The 18,722-nt window shown below is 41.5% G+C and overlaps 2 protein-coding genes across 3 annotated transcripts in view; one reads left to right on the top strand and one right to left on the bottom strand.

Annotated features, from left to right (window-relative positions):
• Nucleotides 1-8,502, bottom strand: part of LOC108033376 (probable serine/threonine-protein kinase yakA) — a 28,172-nt gene extending 19,670 nt beyond the window's left edge. The window contains exons 1-3 of one of the 2 annotated variants that reach the window (XM_017107695.3): nt 8,296-8,312; nt 7,510-7,576; nt 3,373-5,213 (exon numbers count right to left, since the gene is read on the bottom strand). In XM_017107695.3, coding sequence (XP_016963184.1) covers nt 3,570-5,204 — 1,635 coding nt within the window. In that variant the 5' untranslated portion in view covers nt 5,205-5,213; nt 7,510-7,576; nt 8,296-8,312 and the 3' untranslated portion in view covers nt 3,373-3,569. Of the gene's footprint in view, nt 1-3,372; nt 5,214-7,509; nt 7,577-8,295 lie in introns of those variants that run through there. The other variant, XR_007763408.1, reaches the window with a different exon arrangement.
• A 7,165-nt stretch (nt 8,503-15,667) lies between these two features.
• LOC108033461 (uncharacterized) lies at nt 15,668-17,280 on the top strand. Its single transcript, XM_017107797.3, has 2 exons — nt 15,668-16,132; nt 16,525-17,280. The coding sequence occupies exons 1-2, from the start codon at nt 15,803-15,805 to the stop codon at nt 17,143-17,145; spliced, it is 951 nt and encodes a 316-aa protein (XP_016963286.1). The 5' UTR covers nt 15,668-15,802; the 3' UTR covers nt 17,146-17,280.
• The last annotated feature ends 1,442 nt before the right edge of the window (nt 17,281-18,722 follow it).

Raw genomic sequence — 18,722 nt, forward strand, 5'->3', positions numbered from 1 at the left:
ATTCGGCTTACGTGAGCTGCTTGTTTCCCCTTTTTTAGTGCATTTTCATGGATTTTTCTCTCGCACGGTTTTTCCTGCCTGAGTGGCCGGGTGCCATGACCCATGGGTATATCTGACAGACATTTTTGCATATAATCCATATAAATCTCAAGGTTAAAGTGTTGTAAATATGCATTTACCCGACGGGCGATTGGGTAACGTTAACCGAAACCATTGCCCAAATGACCTAAATATTTTCGATTTTAATAACGCCAAAATGTATCTGGGCTATTATGTGGCCTACAAGCCGGGGCAGTTGACCGTTGGCTGCTTGCTAAAAAAATGATAAATATGTAATTCCTTCGCATGACGGACATTCAACGCTATGGAGAGCTCCGAACAGGGCTTACGTTTAAAGAATTGAAAAATGGTGGAAGTAAATATGTAAGAAGAGAAAAAAGTTTCAACAGACACTATTTCACTTACGAAAATTACTTTATGTTTTAGAAGAGTAAAGAGCGCTTATATATTGAACACTCCTGCTTTAACTCCAATTTTGTTAGATGAGGTAATATTTTTGAAAATAAATCTCATGGCTCAGTGTACATTTTGAAATAAATATTTTGTATAATTAGATAAAATTTCAAAAACATTAACATTAAACTCATTCGGAGTGGGTCAAGCCGTTTTCCCAAACTGTAAAATAAAAGGTTTTAAACCAAGGCTCAATATAGTTAAAGTTAGTTGAAAATTTAAGTTTGTTGCACACAACTATTACGGATTTATGTGTGGAAATTTAAATAATTAAAATAATTAAATTAGTTCGAGTTATAAAATCCAATATTAAATATCCAATAAAGACGTGCTGAAAGTACAAAGAAACTGATCTCGATTGTAAAAAATGTTCCCAACCAGTTGGGAAATTTTTGTATAAGATTTAAGAAAAGACGTGGGAAATTGTTGGTAACAAGTAACAATAGGAAATAATTTTTACTAAATCAAATACAAATAAATTATTCGTCTGGAAACCAAATATCAGAAATTTTTAAGCTTGTTAAAAAGTGTTTTTTTTTGCATCACTACTGAACGGCTTTATAAATGCCCAAATATTGCGCGATGTTCTTAAATTACAAATGTCTCAACGCCATACCAAATTCTTGGCTTGCTCACCTTCATTCTTCATGAAATTCAATTAACAGTAGCAATTACACAAGTTTAGATACGCTAGCCGAAGCAAACTTATATATTAGCATAATTACAAGTATTTTGCGAGGGACGGCGAAGGAAATTCAAGCAGTGGCGCCAGTTGTCGGCAGCAAATGGCATCTGGCAGCTCGGAGTACAATTAACATTACTTAAATACACATTAAGGTTAAAGACGCGCAATTTCTTCATGTTTTGCGGCTATTTTTTCAGCGTTGAGTTGTTTATCAACCGAGGGGGTCCAAAAATTGCGTGACGCACAAAAGGAAAGCATTTCGACACACAACGCCCAGGTGGGGGAAAATGCCGGGAAACGGGGAAAAGTGGGGAAAACGAGGACTCAACGGTGAACACTGAACAGGAAGGGCAATGAAAATAAACACAGTAATTAAGTTAATGAGCATTTTGAGATTTATTATTAATTTTCTTTTGTTCTCCGTGGATTGTGGTGCAAAAAATCGTTTCGAAACATTTTCTGTGGTTATTTATTATAATTATCGGCCGGCTTTCGCTCTCGTCCTACTTTTTTCGCTGCCTTTGATTTGCATTTAAAACACTCCGCAAACCGGCAAAATGCGCTAATCCGCATTCTGTATTTTGTTTTACAATAATTGTTTTATATTATTTGTGGCTGCGTGCGTGCTCTTAATTGTTATTTAAATGCTTTGCAAACATTTTTAAATATTTGCAGGCAAGAAACGTTCGCCGAAAGCTTTTGTCGAAAATGGTTTGTTAATTTATGGGCAGTCGTAAAAATCTGGGCCGGTATCAACATTTTGTCATTGTGCCAGCCGTGATTACGCCATCCTCATATGAGAAGGGCCCCATTTAGCAGTTGTCCCCAAAGTTTACGATTTCGTATTAAGGTTTATGGCTTGCAAGGAATGAAAAACAAAAACACTCATAGCAGTTGGGGAAAAAGAAACATTCGTGACCTGGACAAAGTTGCATACATATGACTAATCCAAGCCACAAACGAAAAAAACCAAGGGGTAAGTGATATACTTGCCTCAAAAAGGACCCAATCTGTTACCATACAATTAACCAAACAAGACCCATTCAAGAAACATAGCTCAGGGCAAAATATTTTATATTGAAACCATTATCAGGGGCCCACAAAATAATGATAGTGCTAATGACAAGAGGCCTGAAAGCGATTAGACGAGCCCACAAAACGTGTAAACAAATTGCCAGCTAACTAAAGGGACTAATCACCTGAAAGACCCTACCTTCGCACACCCACACACCAAACCAAAAACCCATAAGCCCCTTTCCTGGACCCTGTCAGATAGCCCTAACCCACATAATCATGTCCGACTCGCTCGCAACGTGTAAACAAAACTACAATTAATCAAAGATTTTACCTAACAGGACTATATTACACGAGGCTTTGGTTAATTGCATAAATAAAACTCTGACGACCAGGGTGGTTAGAAAAAAGCTTAATTAAGCCTGCTCCACCACCTACCGACTCCCCACGGACCTGGCAAATAAATAATAAAAACACAAATTGACACAAACGCACACAGTAATGGGGAGATGGTTAATGAAACAAACACGGCCATGGTCCACAAAGTACAAGGACGGCCAAAAGCAACAAGGAAGTGCAGTGTCCTCAGACTCTGACTCCGGGCTTGGGGAGGGTGAGAATATAACCATAACAGCCCCAGGCCAAAGGTTATCGTTTTAAGTTTCTGTCGTGGGACGCATTGACGGCTTTTATTAACCTGCTCGCACTGGATTTGGTAAGTGCTGCCACATGGCACTCTCCGAGGTTGGCCACTTTAACTATTTTAATTGTGGTTTTTGGGTGTGTGAGAAAATACACTTTTATACAGTCAACACAGGCTACAAATATTTTAGGCAAACGAAGAAAATATCATTGGTTTAAATCAATCATTCTAATTTATTTAATTACATTGCAAAACATCATTGATTTGAAAAGGTGTAACGGTTTTTATTACACTGTTACAATTTTTTCAATAAATATTTTGGTTTCATGAAGAAATTTAAAGAAGTCATCTAACGGTATTTGCATAGAAAAAATATATAAGCTATTAAATTAAATAACAAAATTCTTCATTCAAGAACGATTTCTCCTTAATTTTGTATTTTGATAAACTGGTAACCAGGACTATAAGGTAATGCTTTCATGGATGTGTAATATATAAATCCAACAAGTCGGTAGAATGAAAGTGCTGATAATGTTTATTGGACAACTTGCGAAGATAGAACAACGTGGGGTCCACCGCCACGATCCGAAAAACAAATATACATAGTAGGTTTATAATTATTTGGTAGGCCCAGCAACCCCAGCGATGTCCACCAGTTTCATCTTGAATGGTTGATGGAGCAAAGAACTTGTGAATGGCCTAGCCCAATAAGCCCTAACGACTGCGTCCAGAGTCCTGCGGATCAATGTTGGACACCCACTGGTGGGGATTGATGTAGATGTTGGAGATGGTGCCGCGCAGAGTATCGAAGCCCTGGTTGAGGGGCACCGGCTTGGCCCGCTTGTCCACCTGCTTCATCCAGTTCTTCCAGGCGCCCTGGGAGCGCTTCCTGCGCTCCTCCTCCAGCTTCTGCTTGTTATCCTGCAGTCTGCGCAGGCGCTCTCTTTCGCACTGCTGCTGCTCCATCTTGATGCGCTCCCACTCCTTGATCCTTTTCGTGGTTACCTCCGGCGGCAACTTCTTCACAGGACCTGCGCTCGAGCCCGAACCGGATGTAGATCCATAGCCGGAAATAAAGCTGGAGGCCGAGGAGTTGCCCGAGCTCGACTGGCTGGATGTCGTGGTCTTCTTGCGGAGAATCTGCTGCTGCTGCTTCTGTTGCTTTTGCTGCTGCTCCTCCTTGCGGCGACACCACTCCTGGAAGCGTTCCTGGGACAGTTTCTGGCGGAGAGCCGCCTCCGCCTCCCGCTTCTCCTGCTCTTTCTTGGCCGCCAGCAGAGTCTTCTGCTTCTGGGCCGCCTTCCGCGCCTTCCAGCTCTCGAAGGCCTCCTGTCCCTGGCGCTCCCTGTTCTCCTCCAGACTCTTGAAGTAGGTCGAAGTGTCCGAGTTGGCGCTGGCCAAGCTCAGCGAGGGCACGATGTTGCTCCGACCATCGGAGGGCTGCAGGGCACCCCCGTACATGTCCGACCAGCTGCAGGTGGACAGGGAGGATCCGTCATGGAGGCGATGGCTGCCTCTATCGCTGCCCCGGTTGCTGCCCCTTGTACTTCCCCTGTTGCTTACGTTGTAGGTGCGGCTGGAAAGCTGTCCTTGATCCGATTCAAGGTCCACTGGCGATCGCTGCCTCTTATCCTTGAAGGCAGTCTGCTTGAAGGATGTCCTGCCGCTAAGGGCGTCCGATTTGTCCTGCTTGAAGAAGGTCTTGCTGCTGATATTGTCCTCCATTACATCCTCTTTGAAAAAGGTCCTTCCGCTGAGACTATCCAAATTTTCAAGATCCTCCGCACGTTGTGTCACCGTCGGCGTGCAGCTGCCAAAGGAGCTCAGGCTGAGGACATCCTGATCGAAGTTCATCACGGTCTCTGTGTCCGTGACAGTCGCATCATCCCCCCTGCCCATGCTCTTCTGATCCTCTTCATTCTCTGCATCCACATCATGAACCAGCTCATCTTCCGCATCCTCGTCTGTAAAGTTCATCATGCTACTCCGCATCGCATCGTTAGCTTCCTCCTCCTCCAGTTGTTGGCAAAAGCTCAGAATCGAATCCGTTTCACTGCCCGAGACATCGGCAGGATCCTCCACAGAGTCCTCAAATGGTAGCTTGGCATCTCCATTATGATCCTCTTTGGTTTCGGGCCCTAGCCCGCCATCGATGTCGGTCTCACCCTCTCCCTGACCCACGTATCTCACCGTGGGAGCCCCGTAAGTGCGGTTCGTATATCCCAACACCGACTCCGAATCCTCGTCACTAATGTCCGACAAGGACAGAGGACGCATGGTGCTCCGACCAGACACTTGCTGGCGATCCACCACCGAGCCATCGCTGCTCCGACGCGCTACAAAGGCCATTCCGACAGTCTGCGGAAGATCGACAAGAGTTATGTGATGTGGTGACTAATTCGGAAATCAGAGTTCTCGGTTTATCGAGACTATTTGTTGTGTTGGACGAGTGTCTGTAGACTGATGATAGACGAATTCTAAACCCAGGCAGAGTGAAGGTTGAAGCACAGACTACTTACAATGCCTAAAAAATATCAGTATTTAAGCGACACGCGACGAAAATACCTAATAATGGATCTAGGTATCTTATTCGATAAGTTCCTAGATCCAGTTGGGAATTCTAAATAAATAACGTAAAATGGTTTCCATTGTAAACTAAAATAATTTAAAGCATAAATTTATAATTAAATTTCTAGCCAGACGTACAGCGAGTACTCGTTCAAAGCAGAATTACCAATAATTTAGTTACATGGGTATCTTATATGCTTACTGTGTTACCAAGCAATCAACGCTAGAACCAGTTGGAATTATAAGGAATTATAAGATAAAAAGTACTTTTTAATTAGTTTAAGTAGGAAAGATTTCACTTCTTAGACAAAAGTGTTTTAGAAAAGCAAACAAAATATTAAGGCAAGCAATTGCTATCAAGTCTCTTGCCTGACTTCAACAAACTCGATATTATTTTCTCTGACTGCACCAAATGATCACGTTCGTCCAGACCGAGTCCATAGAGTACGAAGCAAAATGAAAACATTTTAACTAATGACAAACAATTACTTAAACAACGAGTCGAACGACAGCGAGAAGGGTGAAACCGAAGGTAATTAAAACCCATACGCCACACACCTCCGCACTCTTTGTGGGTGGGATGGGTGTTTGAGCGTAAAGGCGACGGCTCAAAAATCGTTTGTTTTCCCATGTGGGCCGGCGTGTTGGTTTATTCCCGGCGCTGCTCTCGGCCAGGTAATGAGCCTCTCTTTCGTTTTAATGAGTCTCGGCACACACAGATATACAGGTAGTGAGGGGCTCACATGCGGGCACCACTCAGGTGTAATAAAAAACTTATCGCCGCTGGCTTTTAGGCGCTGTCGGTCGGTCGCAACGTTTGACAAACACAATGAAATGATTTTGTTCGTCGTTAATTGTTGTATCGTCGTTTACCATCGTCTTGGCTCTCAAAATTAAATCCGAAGCCTGGGTGACACAATTAAGTTGGCCTTTTTCAACGAGCTGCCAAATGACTTGTCAAAAAGTGGGCGTGGCTGGGTGTGGGGGTTGCGTGTGTGTGCCTTCTATTAAAGGCTCACTGTTCTATTTCGGGAATCAGGTCAGGTCAAATGATAATGTTTTTAAAGCCATCAGTTGGAGCAGTGAAAGTTTTCTGAAACTAATAGGCACTGTTCAATTATGTCATGACGCCGAATTTGTCGTCTCTTAATAAAATCAAAAAAGGTCTCGAAAATTCCAAATTTCAATTAAAAATCGAATGAAACCAAAATACATGGCATTATTTTATTGAATGTTTAAAAAATAGTAATTAATCCTTCTAAAATCGATTTATTTTATTCATATTGGTTAGTATCTTTTACAATGACCTATTTTGCCAATCAAATGTGGGATGTAGTTAGGTATAATACTTATAAAACGAAAACAAAGGGGTTTGTTATTTAATTAGCAGCAGATATTAAAGTGGCTAACAACCATTTTATTAAAATGTTTTTAATTAACGATGAAGGCAACTGTTGCATAGAATAGGGGATTCCAACAAGTGGCTAGACCACAATCATTTTCAGTTACACAATTCAGGCACGCACCCAATATAGTACAACTTTTATTTTTAATTGCAATTATATTTTTTACCCATGTTATTGTCGTAGAGCAAGGCATTGATTATCGGACCGTTGTGCGCTGGTTGTTGGTCTTTGGGCGCCCGTTTAATTAAAAACGTGACAATTTTACCTGTGGCCAATGCGGCGCATATTTCATACGCCATGTGTGACCACCGACCGACTCGCCGACTGGCGATGTTGCCCCTACTTTTGTTTCAAAATACATACGTATATAGAATATTGTTTACATTCATAACAAACATTTCGCGTTTCGCCATCGAATGTCATTACATTTCACTTTCGCCAGCCACAAATTTAATTAAGTGTATGGATATGACGGCAGTGTTGGATGAGGCCACAGGGGATTGTTTTTTAATCAATGAAGCGTCAAATTGAACTGATTAATATTGCCTGGTTTCCAAGTTAAACAGTTTATTTTTCCTTTTTTGCTCGCGAGTTTAAATAAAGGGTTTGAATTAAACGGATTTACGACACCATGGGCTTAAAAACAAATCAATTTGATACTGAGCCGTTTCGAAACTTACCGATTGTTCGTTCTATGTTGTTCGTTGGAACCACCTCTCTTCTTGGCTGCTTGCTCCTTGCCGTTCTCTTTAAAAGGGAAAGAAAATATAATTATTTGTTTGTATTTTCGAAATTGTGGAGTAAATTTGTGTATTGAATCCGACAGCTTCAAAAAGCGACGGCCCACTGTGATCTGCGGCGGTTTTACCTAATTAAATCGAGTGAAGCTGCCAGACAGAATTAAAAAGTCAACGACAATCTTGCCACCCCATCTTGGTCTCTTCATTGACGTCTTCAATTCCTTGGCAGCTCACGCACAACAAGCCGCAAACAAATCAGATAAGTAAGTCCCCTGAACGAAAAGAAAGTCCTGGGAGCAGGAGAAATAAAATGTGACTACCCTTGCCAGACGAACTTTGTGGGCCAATTTGCTTAAGTGACTTGGCCAGCGCACCTCTTTCGATGGGTGAAATACTCTAGGTATTGGGTAAATACCTCATAAATACCCATAAATAAATGCTTTTCTTAAGTGGTTAAAAACTTGCTGTACAAAACCCTCATATAGAAGGTATAAAGCAGCTTCCCAGGAAATTCGGTGTTTTAAAGAACTTCAAATAAAATACTTATAGTAATAAATCTTCCAGTCACTTATAACTTCTAAATATTTCTATATTTCTGCGCCATTGAAAATTACAATATTTCATGGACTATCTAGGAAAATAATTTTTAATTACAAATTTCGTTTATTTTCATTAAAAAAAAACCTTTGCGCGCTTAGAGTTTTATTAACTCGATTTAACACTAACCGATGTGAATTTTAGCTGACGTTGTGCGCCCTTGATGTCAACAACAGCAGCGTTGGCAGTTTGCAACTTCAATTAGCACTGGCCTCGGTGAGCTGATTGGCTGGCAGGTATATCATATTTAATTAAGAAACTTTTGAACAATCACCTCTGGAGAATGGCCGACGACTTATCAGCGGTAGTTGAGCCAAAAAATAGAGTTACCCATCCCGAAAGCAGACTTGTGAATATATGAGTGCGACATAAAATCCCGTCTGACACAGTTTTCGAGGCAATTTGGGTCTAGAAGGCAGACGTCGAGCAGACACAGTTAACCGCAGAACTCTCACACTCCCCCGTTCACATGCACACAGCCGAAGGATGAAGGATGCAGGACGATGGGGAGGATGAGGACGAGATGGTGCGAGGAAGATGGCGGCGAGACAGCAGTTGCAGTTACAGTTGCCCCTAAGCCGTAATTGGTTGCGTCACTGCATAAGTCACGAGTTCGCCTCTAGTCCTACGAGTCCTTCGAGTCCTTGTCGTTTCCATGACGACACCAATACACAGACAATCACAACACACACTGACGCTCACGGCATTCGGCAGTCGGAAAGTATGCTATATTTAAATAGGATAAACGCAAGCGCCCACTAATTGAATTGCTGACAAGATTACCCAAGCACCGAACACCTCCCACAACCTGGGAAAACCCGTCCAGATTGTTGTCGTCGTCTCCTGGAATTTCGGTAATTAATAATTTTGAGTAAGCGGAAATGTGAAACAAGCATGGAAACCGTATCCGAAGGATCAGCAGGAGCAGCTGGCATCGGAACAGGAGCAAGTTTGCTCAACGAGCTCCATCCGATTGTTGTCGGGCGAAATTGAGTCTCGGACTGTGTGCCAGTGGTTTTAAGTTTATAGTGGTTGCAAGTTTGTTGAGCCATCAGCAGTTCATGAGCGGAAAAGTGGAGCTGGGTGAGCTTCGCTGAAATATCTGTGTGACAAGTGCAGGCCCAGCAGAGCAGTCCGCAGATACGATAGGATAATTCGGGCTTCCTAACGAGGAAAGTGAATAAACTTGTTTTTAAAGTCTTTTATTAACAATCTTCACTCGTCTGCCAAAAGCAAAGAAATCTTTTGGACGAGTTTAGGTTCTTAGCATTTCTAATTAAAGTTATGAAGCTAAACTCCATTAGAATATATTCGATAGAACCTTATTTAACAAAAACGAGCCTTTTAGATATTTCCAGAGAATTCGCGTCAGCATACGTAAGGTGTTCATGTAATTAGTTTAAGTAAAACTTAAAAGGTCGAGTTAAAAAGTCTATAACACAAGTGCAAAGCTTTGTTTTTCCGTGAAAACTACACCTAAAAATATGTAAATAAATACAGTTAAATAAGAAATGGTTTAACTTTGATTTATTCGGAGGAAATCAGTTGGGTTTAGCATAAAACTTATATATTTTGGATAGCCTACCCATCTACAGTATATGAACTTTAAGAATATTTAATTCTAATACAAACAGCCCCAAACAGACAGACAGGCCGATGATAAACCGAACCTGCTAGTGGGAAGAGTGTCTATGCCAGACGGTGAACACTTTTAACTGCACTACCCCTCTGAATTCTTCATTTGTGGGCCTTGTTCCGCCACTCTGGGCGGAAAAAAGAGGAAATAAGGTAAAATAAAACTGATTTCATTACCTTGATTAGTTGGTCTCTTCAAGTCTTCCCCTGCTGTTTGTCCGTTTGTTTGCCTGACTTTTTCTGCACACACATTTTGAAATCCCACGATTCGCTTATGATGGGATGGCAGCCGGCGGAAAGATGGTGGCTAGGATGGGAGGTCAGGACCTGATGTCGAGGCTGGCTTCTACCCAGCATCGCTGTGCATTCGCCATTTTTTGGGTTCAATGCAAACATTAACCTCATTAGCATTCCGCTCTGAATGGATACGTTTACCTCGGTGGATGGTACCTGTAACTGCCTTTCCCTCTTTTTCATTTACAATGCCCCTTTTTATTTTTAATGGATTAATTTTAATAGCTTAAACCGATTTGTTTGTTTTCAATTGAGCAGTAAGTGGTATTGCAGAGAACCCTCAACTAATTAAATAAAAGCGCTTTACGGAAAATGAAGTGTTGTCAGCTGAGAAAATGGATTAATCATGTTATCTTCAACAAAAATATACGATATTCTGCTTCCTTGATCTTTATATAAGTATCTACAATTGATATTATCAAAATTAGACACCTTTTTCAATTGTATCTCAATGGATGTTTGTAAGATGGAACTCACCCCGGTACTATTCACCACTTGGAACTGTCTTAAAATTTGAAGAGCTCCACTTGTAGCCTCAATTACTCCTTACTTTTCTGCAGCTTAAGCAAAGGAACTCCTTTTAATCCTCACCTGGTAAACATTTTTTTCAGGCAAATTGCAAAACGGAGGAGAAAGCAGCTTAATTAAGCATAATACGGCTCTCAACTTGCCTGCAGCATTCCGAAGAGTTGTGCAGTTTTCCATCCTGCCGCCTAAGTAGCTGTTGGTAATTTTTCCTAAGCCACACTCACAGACCAACACTTCTCCGGGATGCCGTGAACCTTGCACAATTTTAATTGCATTTCCGCTATTTTTGATGCCCCTTGAATTTATAATTCCCTCGGACTGGCTGTGCTTTTTGCTGCCTCGCCTTTTGCTTCATCCACTGAAGGACACGTCCTGAGAAAAATAATTCAATTAATTACAAAGCGGACAGGTGCAAGGCAGCTACACTTAATATTAATCATACGCACTGTGAAACATTGAGAGCAAAAAAAAGCCGGGGGAAACGCAGCCGTAAAAAGCAAGGCCCTCTGACTCGCATTTGTATCTCTAATAAACATGTTTATTTCATTAGAGCTACACATGCGGCTATTTCATCGCACCCCTGCCCCTGCCACGCCCCCAGGGATGTGATTTGCCCTAGACCCAACGATTTCGACATGAAAAATGCGTTCGCGAAAAGTTGCCACGAGTCCGCTCACTTTATGATTGGGGATTTTTCGTGGCGCCACTAATGTGCCGTAGCGGCCGTGCGTTTTCCTTTTCCTTCCCCTCTTTTTTCGTGGCTTTTTTACCCACCTACTTGAACAGCATTTCTTGCCACCGTTGGCTTTTCCCAGAGAGGCTCTGCTGTCGACATCATTACAAATAAATTGAGCGTGAAAGATACATTTCGCCAGCATTGACATGCAGCAATGATAGGCACATTTCCCTCCACTCTCTGGGGGTTTGCCAAGGGCTCTGACTGGTCTTATTTTACTTTAAAATAACCTGAGTTATTCCGAGGAAGTGGTTCTCGGGGAGAAAATAAAACTGTATTATTTAAATATAAAAACTGAGGGTCTCTAGTAATCTGGCGTGCGAATAATCTTAATTAATATGTTATTTTGATACCATTTAAGAATTGTATTAAATAATCTATAGTATTGGTACATCAACATTTTCATGAACAAATCTAAAATTATATGATGAAAAAATAGCTTACCAAAGGTTAGAAAGAAATGATTATTAATTTTAGTTAATGATGATATTAAATGCGAAAGAAAACTTACAAGTTATAGGTAGAATGATAAGGTAGTTGGATATAAATCAAATTAAAGCACTATATACTTTCAAAGAAATCAAATTCTTGTTATTCTAACAATTTATATTTTAACACACCAGATTGCCCATTTGATTGCGAAAAAAGTCAAAATGTAAGCCTCCAAGTCAAAGTTCTAATAAGCTCGCTTGTTATGATTGGCCTTAAAGGATTTGAAATGTCGTAAAATAATTTAATTATATCGTGTGTGTAAAGAAACACGAGGACCTCAATATAAATTCAGATTCTACAATGCTTTCCTGCGACGCACTCAAGATGCAGAATGTGTATGTATGTACTTAATATGTACGAGTTTATGCGTTTCATGTGCGAAAATTTCAAAATGCGAATACAAAAGTCAATTTGTTGAAAGCTGAAAGCGAGAGGGAAAGGTTAGAGAGAGACGGCTGCCAGAAATGTAAGCATATAAACATAACCATGAAAGATATTTGTTATAATAACATACGTGACCGCATTTACGAATTTCAAATCAAATCCGAGCAGCTGAAGGATGCGGAGGGGAAGTGCTGGGGCATCTTGCCATTGTCTGTCTATTGCCATGCATGTAAAATGATTTCGATGCTGAGAGCCAAGAGGGCCCAGAGGTGGGGTTCTGCCACCCCAGATAAGTGGGCTCGTCGCTCTTTGAAATTTGTTAACATTTATGCATTATCATTTGGGCTTACGACATTTAATGATAACTTACACATGCAGCAATATAATAGGGAGACGGGCATGTCTTCCAACCCCCTTAGTCCAAAATCAAGTAGGGTTTCGTTCATTAGTTTAATGGGATTTTTCCTATAAAACAAATTGTTCGCCATACGAAATAAAAAAATGTTCAAATTTGTTCATACACGAATGAATTTAATTAAACGTAAACTACTGCTCAGGTAAACATCAACTAACAGATATATCCGAAATTTTCGTTACTCCACATTTTTTTTAACAGAATGAAAAACCGAAACTGATACGTTAGCGAAAATAGGTGTGTTTATAATTTAACTATTCTTTGTAAATAAAATATTTAAAACAAAACCAAATAGTCACCATCTATTTTATTTGTACAGAGCGTGTTACTTAAAACGATTCATAAAACTGTATCTTAACTTTAATTTTGTATGGTGTGTTTGATACGCAAATCCTTTTCTCTCCGTACAAAAACAAATTGAGGAAAAATAATAGTTTCATTATAGCAAAGCACATTTATTACCCACACTGGAGCACACGAATATTAGTTGACACACTCAATCCATAATCTGCACACACGGTGAAAAATTAGTTGGCTCAGTGTCGGAACGATGCTATAAGCCCAATTAAGTTTGTGGTTTTCGCAATGTCATATTTTTGAATTCACTCGTTGCCTTTTTTGACAGTTGCCTGGAGAGGAATGGGCCTTCTCGCAGGTTATTCCAATTGGCAGATTGTAGGGGAGGCAGGCAGCGCGGCGTATAATTAACAATAATGAAGTCGTAAAACCGCAATGCAATCAGCGATGCGCAAAACACACAACTGCACTCAAACACCCGGAACACCCAGACAAACAGTCAAAAGGCCGAATTGCATACAATGCCCACGGCGCCGAGGGGGATTGGCATCCAGGCTCAGGTATGCAGTATCAGTGTGTACTGTATGTGTCTGAATTCCTCGGCTGCAGCAGCCACCCACCACCACCCCCTGCATTCAATGGCCCGACCCACCCGACTCGAAGTCAGGGTCACGCGGGCATTATAAAATATTTATAAACCATTTGCACGCATAATTAGTCTGTCATTACATTTTGAGATTTCGGCGTTCGGCGTTCGACGCTTCGCCTGTTGGTTTGCCAATGTGTCAGAGGGCTCAGTTGTGCATGCATACGAGTCTGTGGGGCCTTGCACTTAAATTCGTGACAGTGGTGCCTCTCGGCCACCGAAAATTATGACCTGATACCTTGCCTACCTTATGATGAAAATACCCCAACCTGTACGGGGTATTAAAACACATGATTGAAAAGAAAGTAAATTTTTTGAAAGGCTTGACTAAAAATTATAAAAAACAATACAGTTCTTCGGTTTTGGAGTAAAATTACTAAAGAGCATAGCACCCAAAAAGATTCTTATTTGTTTAGATATCATAAGGAGACCACTTACCTTAGAACCCTTTAAAAATGGATTCGAAAATACCCTCCAAAGTATAAGTAAGTAAAAAAGTACCAGTAAATAGTAAGGGAATCAATGAGCAAAATTGTAATGGTTGTTAAAAAATTGTATTTACCTCTGTTTTTATTTTTAACCTTCTTGGTACTTTGTAAAGTCTCGTTAGGCAAGTTCGCCAGAACGATCATAAATACCTTAACCGCGAATTCTTCAGAGGATGACTTTCTGTTTGAGAATACAACCGCGTATCCTTTAGAACTTCTTATCTATAAACAGTAGTTAAGGCCGTAGAGCTCCTTTTGGCCGCACAATGGTAATATAAATAATATGGAAAAGACACTTTGTAGTTTCTTATAAAAAACATTGTCCACTTTATTGTAATCCTAAGCTAATTGGACACCGGTCTCAACTGTCAACACTTTCATGTGTAACTGATAGTTTTTATAATGCTAAGCAGAAATTTGATCTAAACTTGTTTTAAATGAAAACGTCCTTTAGAATTTCTAAATGTAACTATAAATTTATAAAAACTATGTTTTAGTCATAATATTGCTCATAAGTCATGATTCTAAAATAAAATTTTATTTTAATCAGCAATAAATTTGGCCTATTCCTTTAAAAATTAAATATCTTGATCATACGATCTCAATTAGTTTAGAGAGAGCATCATTATGTTCACGGGTAATTAGGCAATAATATATTATCCTATTGAGTAGAATAAAAGATATAAAACAGTGCAGCTTCCAAAAAGGTTAATCAGGGCAAAAAACAATTTCCTATCAAACTTTTCATTTGTTTAATAATGCTTAAAATTTCTAAAATCCTAAATACACTGCAGCTATTGAAGTTATTCAACATTTGTTTCCTATCAAGCTTTTCTCCAGTGTAATAATAGTAAAAATGTGTAAAAACCTAACAAAGGATTGTATTTAAGTATATCCCTCGAAACACAGATGGTTTAATGCAGTGTGATCCTTGAACTCTTTATAGGTTGTGCAAAGTGTCAACGCGGCGGTCACCTCGACGCGATGCAATGGGCGGGGAAAGCAGGACTGATGGACCCATTTATAAGTATTAAGTTTTTGCAGGTCGAAAGTAATACGAGTATCATTACAAAGTAATTATACCCTTCGCAAAATGAAACCCACGACCCGGACGCGGTGGATGGCCAGAATCCAGGGGCGTGGCGGGGGATATACGGACGTGTGTGTGCTTTTGGGGGAGTTGGGCGCCAAAATGTCATGTCATGTTGCGACAGGCGTCGGAGCGTTATGCACTGCCCTACGCCCGGGAGTGGCGGAGGTCCGTGTACATGTGTTCGGCCATAAAGTAATCAGCGGAAATGTCAATGGGCCGCCGCCATTTACTGATGTGTCGGCAACTGAGGTTTACACCACCGTCAGCCGCGACGTCATCGCCAAGGCACGTGTATTCTTTAGCTCGTCGTTGTTATTGCTGTTTCCCGGGCATTGTAATTAAAATTTTCCGCTGCATATGGAAGTGCAATTGGTCGGGCTGCAGGTTTAATTGCGCGGCTCTGGGCAGTGTGACGAGCATTTTGACGGCAGCTTTATTGGGGAAAAAGGGGCAGAAATATAACCGCTGACAGCTGAACATTTGCGTAGGCTTCGCTTTTTAGTTACCAGTTCGAGCCTTCACAATCAGGTTAAAAAGTTGAAAAGCCAAAAAATTATTTCGTTCAAAAGTGTCTTCACTGCTTCTTCGTTCAACAGGCTACACACTACCCCAACCCCAACGTCTAGACATGGCATTCTGTGGCCGCGTTAGTGCCTCTGGTGAAATAGTCCTCAGGGATGAGATCTTCAGCGGCAGGACCCGCATCAGCCGATCCTCGTCGTCCAACGACTCTCCCACCTCGATCTCGTCGCCGGACTCATTGCCCCAAAACACCAGCACTCGAACTTTTGCTATTAAGGACGACAGGGATTATCCGTCGCCCAATTCTGCGAGTAACTGGTCCACCATGTACGCCGGACTCAAGCGATCGGAGAGCCAGAACAACTCGGTGCCCCCGCTGTGTCTCAGCTCCCGGGAGAGCTCCCTCAACTACCTCAGGCACATACAAGGAATAAAGGTAGGACTTGCCAAACTTCTGTGTTAGGGAACGTTTACAGAACCTAATTTCTGAACTCTTTTTTATACATAACATTGATTATGCATTTTAAATCCAACCCATATCGGAATGAAATAGCAGATATATCCAGAATATACGAATGATGCCTAAAAGTAGGCAACCAGATATGTTGCACGTAAAAAGGTTTGTTTGGAAGACAGCGCGCTAATAAGTTGCATACTTTTAGGCATTTAAATAAACGGTTTCAAAACAACGATTTCGGCAGCCTATCAAAATACTTACAAAGTCAGGAAAATCAACGATTTGACAGTACACTTGCACAAGTTTTGAATTAACCCTTCGGCCACTTGTTCCGTTTCAAAACTCGTTTTTGTGTATCCTACCCTACCTAGGTGAATCGCGAGCCAGATGCGGCCTACGAGAACTGGTACTCGGCCAAGCAGCGGCAGATCCTGCAGAGGCAGCGGCGGCTGAAGGAGGAGCTGAAATCCAAGCAGCAGCAGATGGATGAGCGCAAGCAGCTGGCCAAGATGTGCTACGACCAGTGGCTGAAGGACAAGGCTCGCCAGGCCGCGAATCTGCAACTGGAGAATCAACTCCAGGCAGCGGCCATGAAGGCCAGCCTTGTCCTGAGCAAGAATCCCCTGGTGTCCCCATCCACCACATTGTGCCCAACCGGCTCATCAAGCTCTTCGGCGACTGCCAACAGGTCCATTCGCAAGGTGTCCAAGGACGAGATCCGCAAGGTCGTCGAGGATTGGTGGCTGAAGAAGCAGCGGCAGCAGCAGGCGCAGCGCGAGGAGAAGCGTAGGGCCCTGATGGCCAGGGCGCTGGAGGAGGAGCGGCGCAAGCGACTCGCCCAGGTTGCCTGGGAGAAGTGGATGAGCAACGTGGACGCGAAGCCCAAGCCGGTGCCCCTCAATCAGGGCTTGGACTCTCTGCGAGGCACCGTCTCGCAGCTCTACGTGAATCCCACGCCCTGGATGGATCCCCTGAAGCCTTCACAGAACTAACCTGGTCGATCGTCCACTCCATTCAGATTCTATTCTTCCAGACCTACTTTATGAGTGATTCAAATTGTCCACAAGTTGTTAAAATATAGAAATATTCCTATTCAGCTTATGGAAAAAGCATGAAAACTGTTATAACTTTTTGTTTGAAAAAGTGTATCTACACTGAAACAAACACGTCGGGATGAAATAGATGTTCGCGTTGTAAATTTATGAGTTTTAATTGAATATTTGGAAAACTATGAAATATAAAAAGATAGCAAAAAACAGATAGCGAACATAGGCAAGTGACACGACCCGTATCTTAATAAACTAGCTTTGAGTTTCATAAAAATTAATATAACTTTTCGGTTTTTCCTCTGTTCCTAACTATCATACAGCGATTCAAAAGTCAATTTATACAATTGCACCAATACACAGTTTAACCAATTTTGTAAACCAATACGGAAGAAGGGCAAGGACAATTGCGCTGGGGCACTTAGGATAGCAAATAACAATTTGCAAGAAATCACAAAAGAATAGAGGTAAGCAAAAATCGAAACCGAAACTGCAGAGGACAGGACACTCAATAAGATTTCAATTGTTGTGGGGGACAAGATACAATTTCGGACGGGCCATAAGCTGCAGAAGTAGATGATGCGAGGAAATGGTGTAAGAGTTCCACCCATTTTCATTAGATTTCCATGGCTGGCCGAATGTTGTGTGTGTCCATCTGATCCTGTGCGTCTGAAAAGTTACAAAATTATATTGTTCCAAAATAAAATAAAGCATGTTTTTGGGTAGCATCAAGTGGAAAACAGAGAGTCCGGGCGGCTGGGTGTGGCAAACCGAAATACAAACAAACAAAGCCAAAGGCCTAAAGTTCATTTGCACAATTTCCCAGCTTTGGAGCTCGGCTTGCTCGGAGCTCCCCTTGCAGCAAAGTCAAAGGCCAGCCAGCCAGCCGGTCCAGGCAAACAAAAAAACCAAAAAGACGTTGAAAATCCTTTTGATGAGGTCAACGTTGGCTCGGTTTCCAGTCCACACACGCATGAGTCCGCACACACAGGCCCGGGATGTGCGCCGTGATCGAAGTAATGACAAAAGTATGGGGAAGTACAGGCCAACCAACCGTGGTTTTAACTCAATTTAATTCTTAACAAGTACCTGGCTTATTAATACCATGTTCGATGTTACCTATCCTCTTCAACTTTTTGTTAAATCATCAATAGTGAATACCATCGGTCTTTTTGGCTACCGATTGTGGTCAACATCGATAATATCGATAGTATCGAACATTGTTCGCATTTAGCCTAAAACTTGTCAATTCTTGAGAAGAGTCCACACCTCTAACGTATTTTCCTTGTTGAACTTCGTGGTCGTTTTCTAATTTTCGCAAAATTTGTCCACTTTGTATGTCTAACCACTGCCAACACCACCAAACTTATAATATAATGCTTTCAATGCATTAGGTATAGTAAATCGTAATCACATACAATGATCCTGGATGGTGGGCCCGATGTTTGCTAAATTTTTGGACAATCGGTACTATCGATACTACCATCGATTGTTCTACAAACTCTATTTTCTACAATCGATTA

This window comes from Drosophila biarmipes, chromosome 2L (assembly GCF_025231255.1).
Source record: "Drosophila biarmipes strain raj3 chromosome 2L, RU_DBia_V1.1, whole genome shotgun sequence".
Classification (NCBI taxonomy): domain Eukaryota; kingdom Metazoa; phylum Arthropoda; class Insecta; order Diptera; family Drosophilidae; genus Drosophila; species Drosophila biarmipes.

Bases quoted from the DNA above. Each gene is read 5' to 3' on its own strand.
- LOC108033461 (XM_017107797.3), top strand. From the start codon at position 15,803: ATGGCATTCTGTGGCCGCGTTAGTGCCTCTGGTGAAATAGTCCTCAGG. The intron at 16,133-16,524 runs GTAGGACTTGCC...TACCCTACCTAG, and splicing joins GGCACATACAAGGAATAAAG to GTGAATCGCGAGCCAGATGC.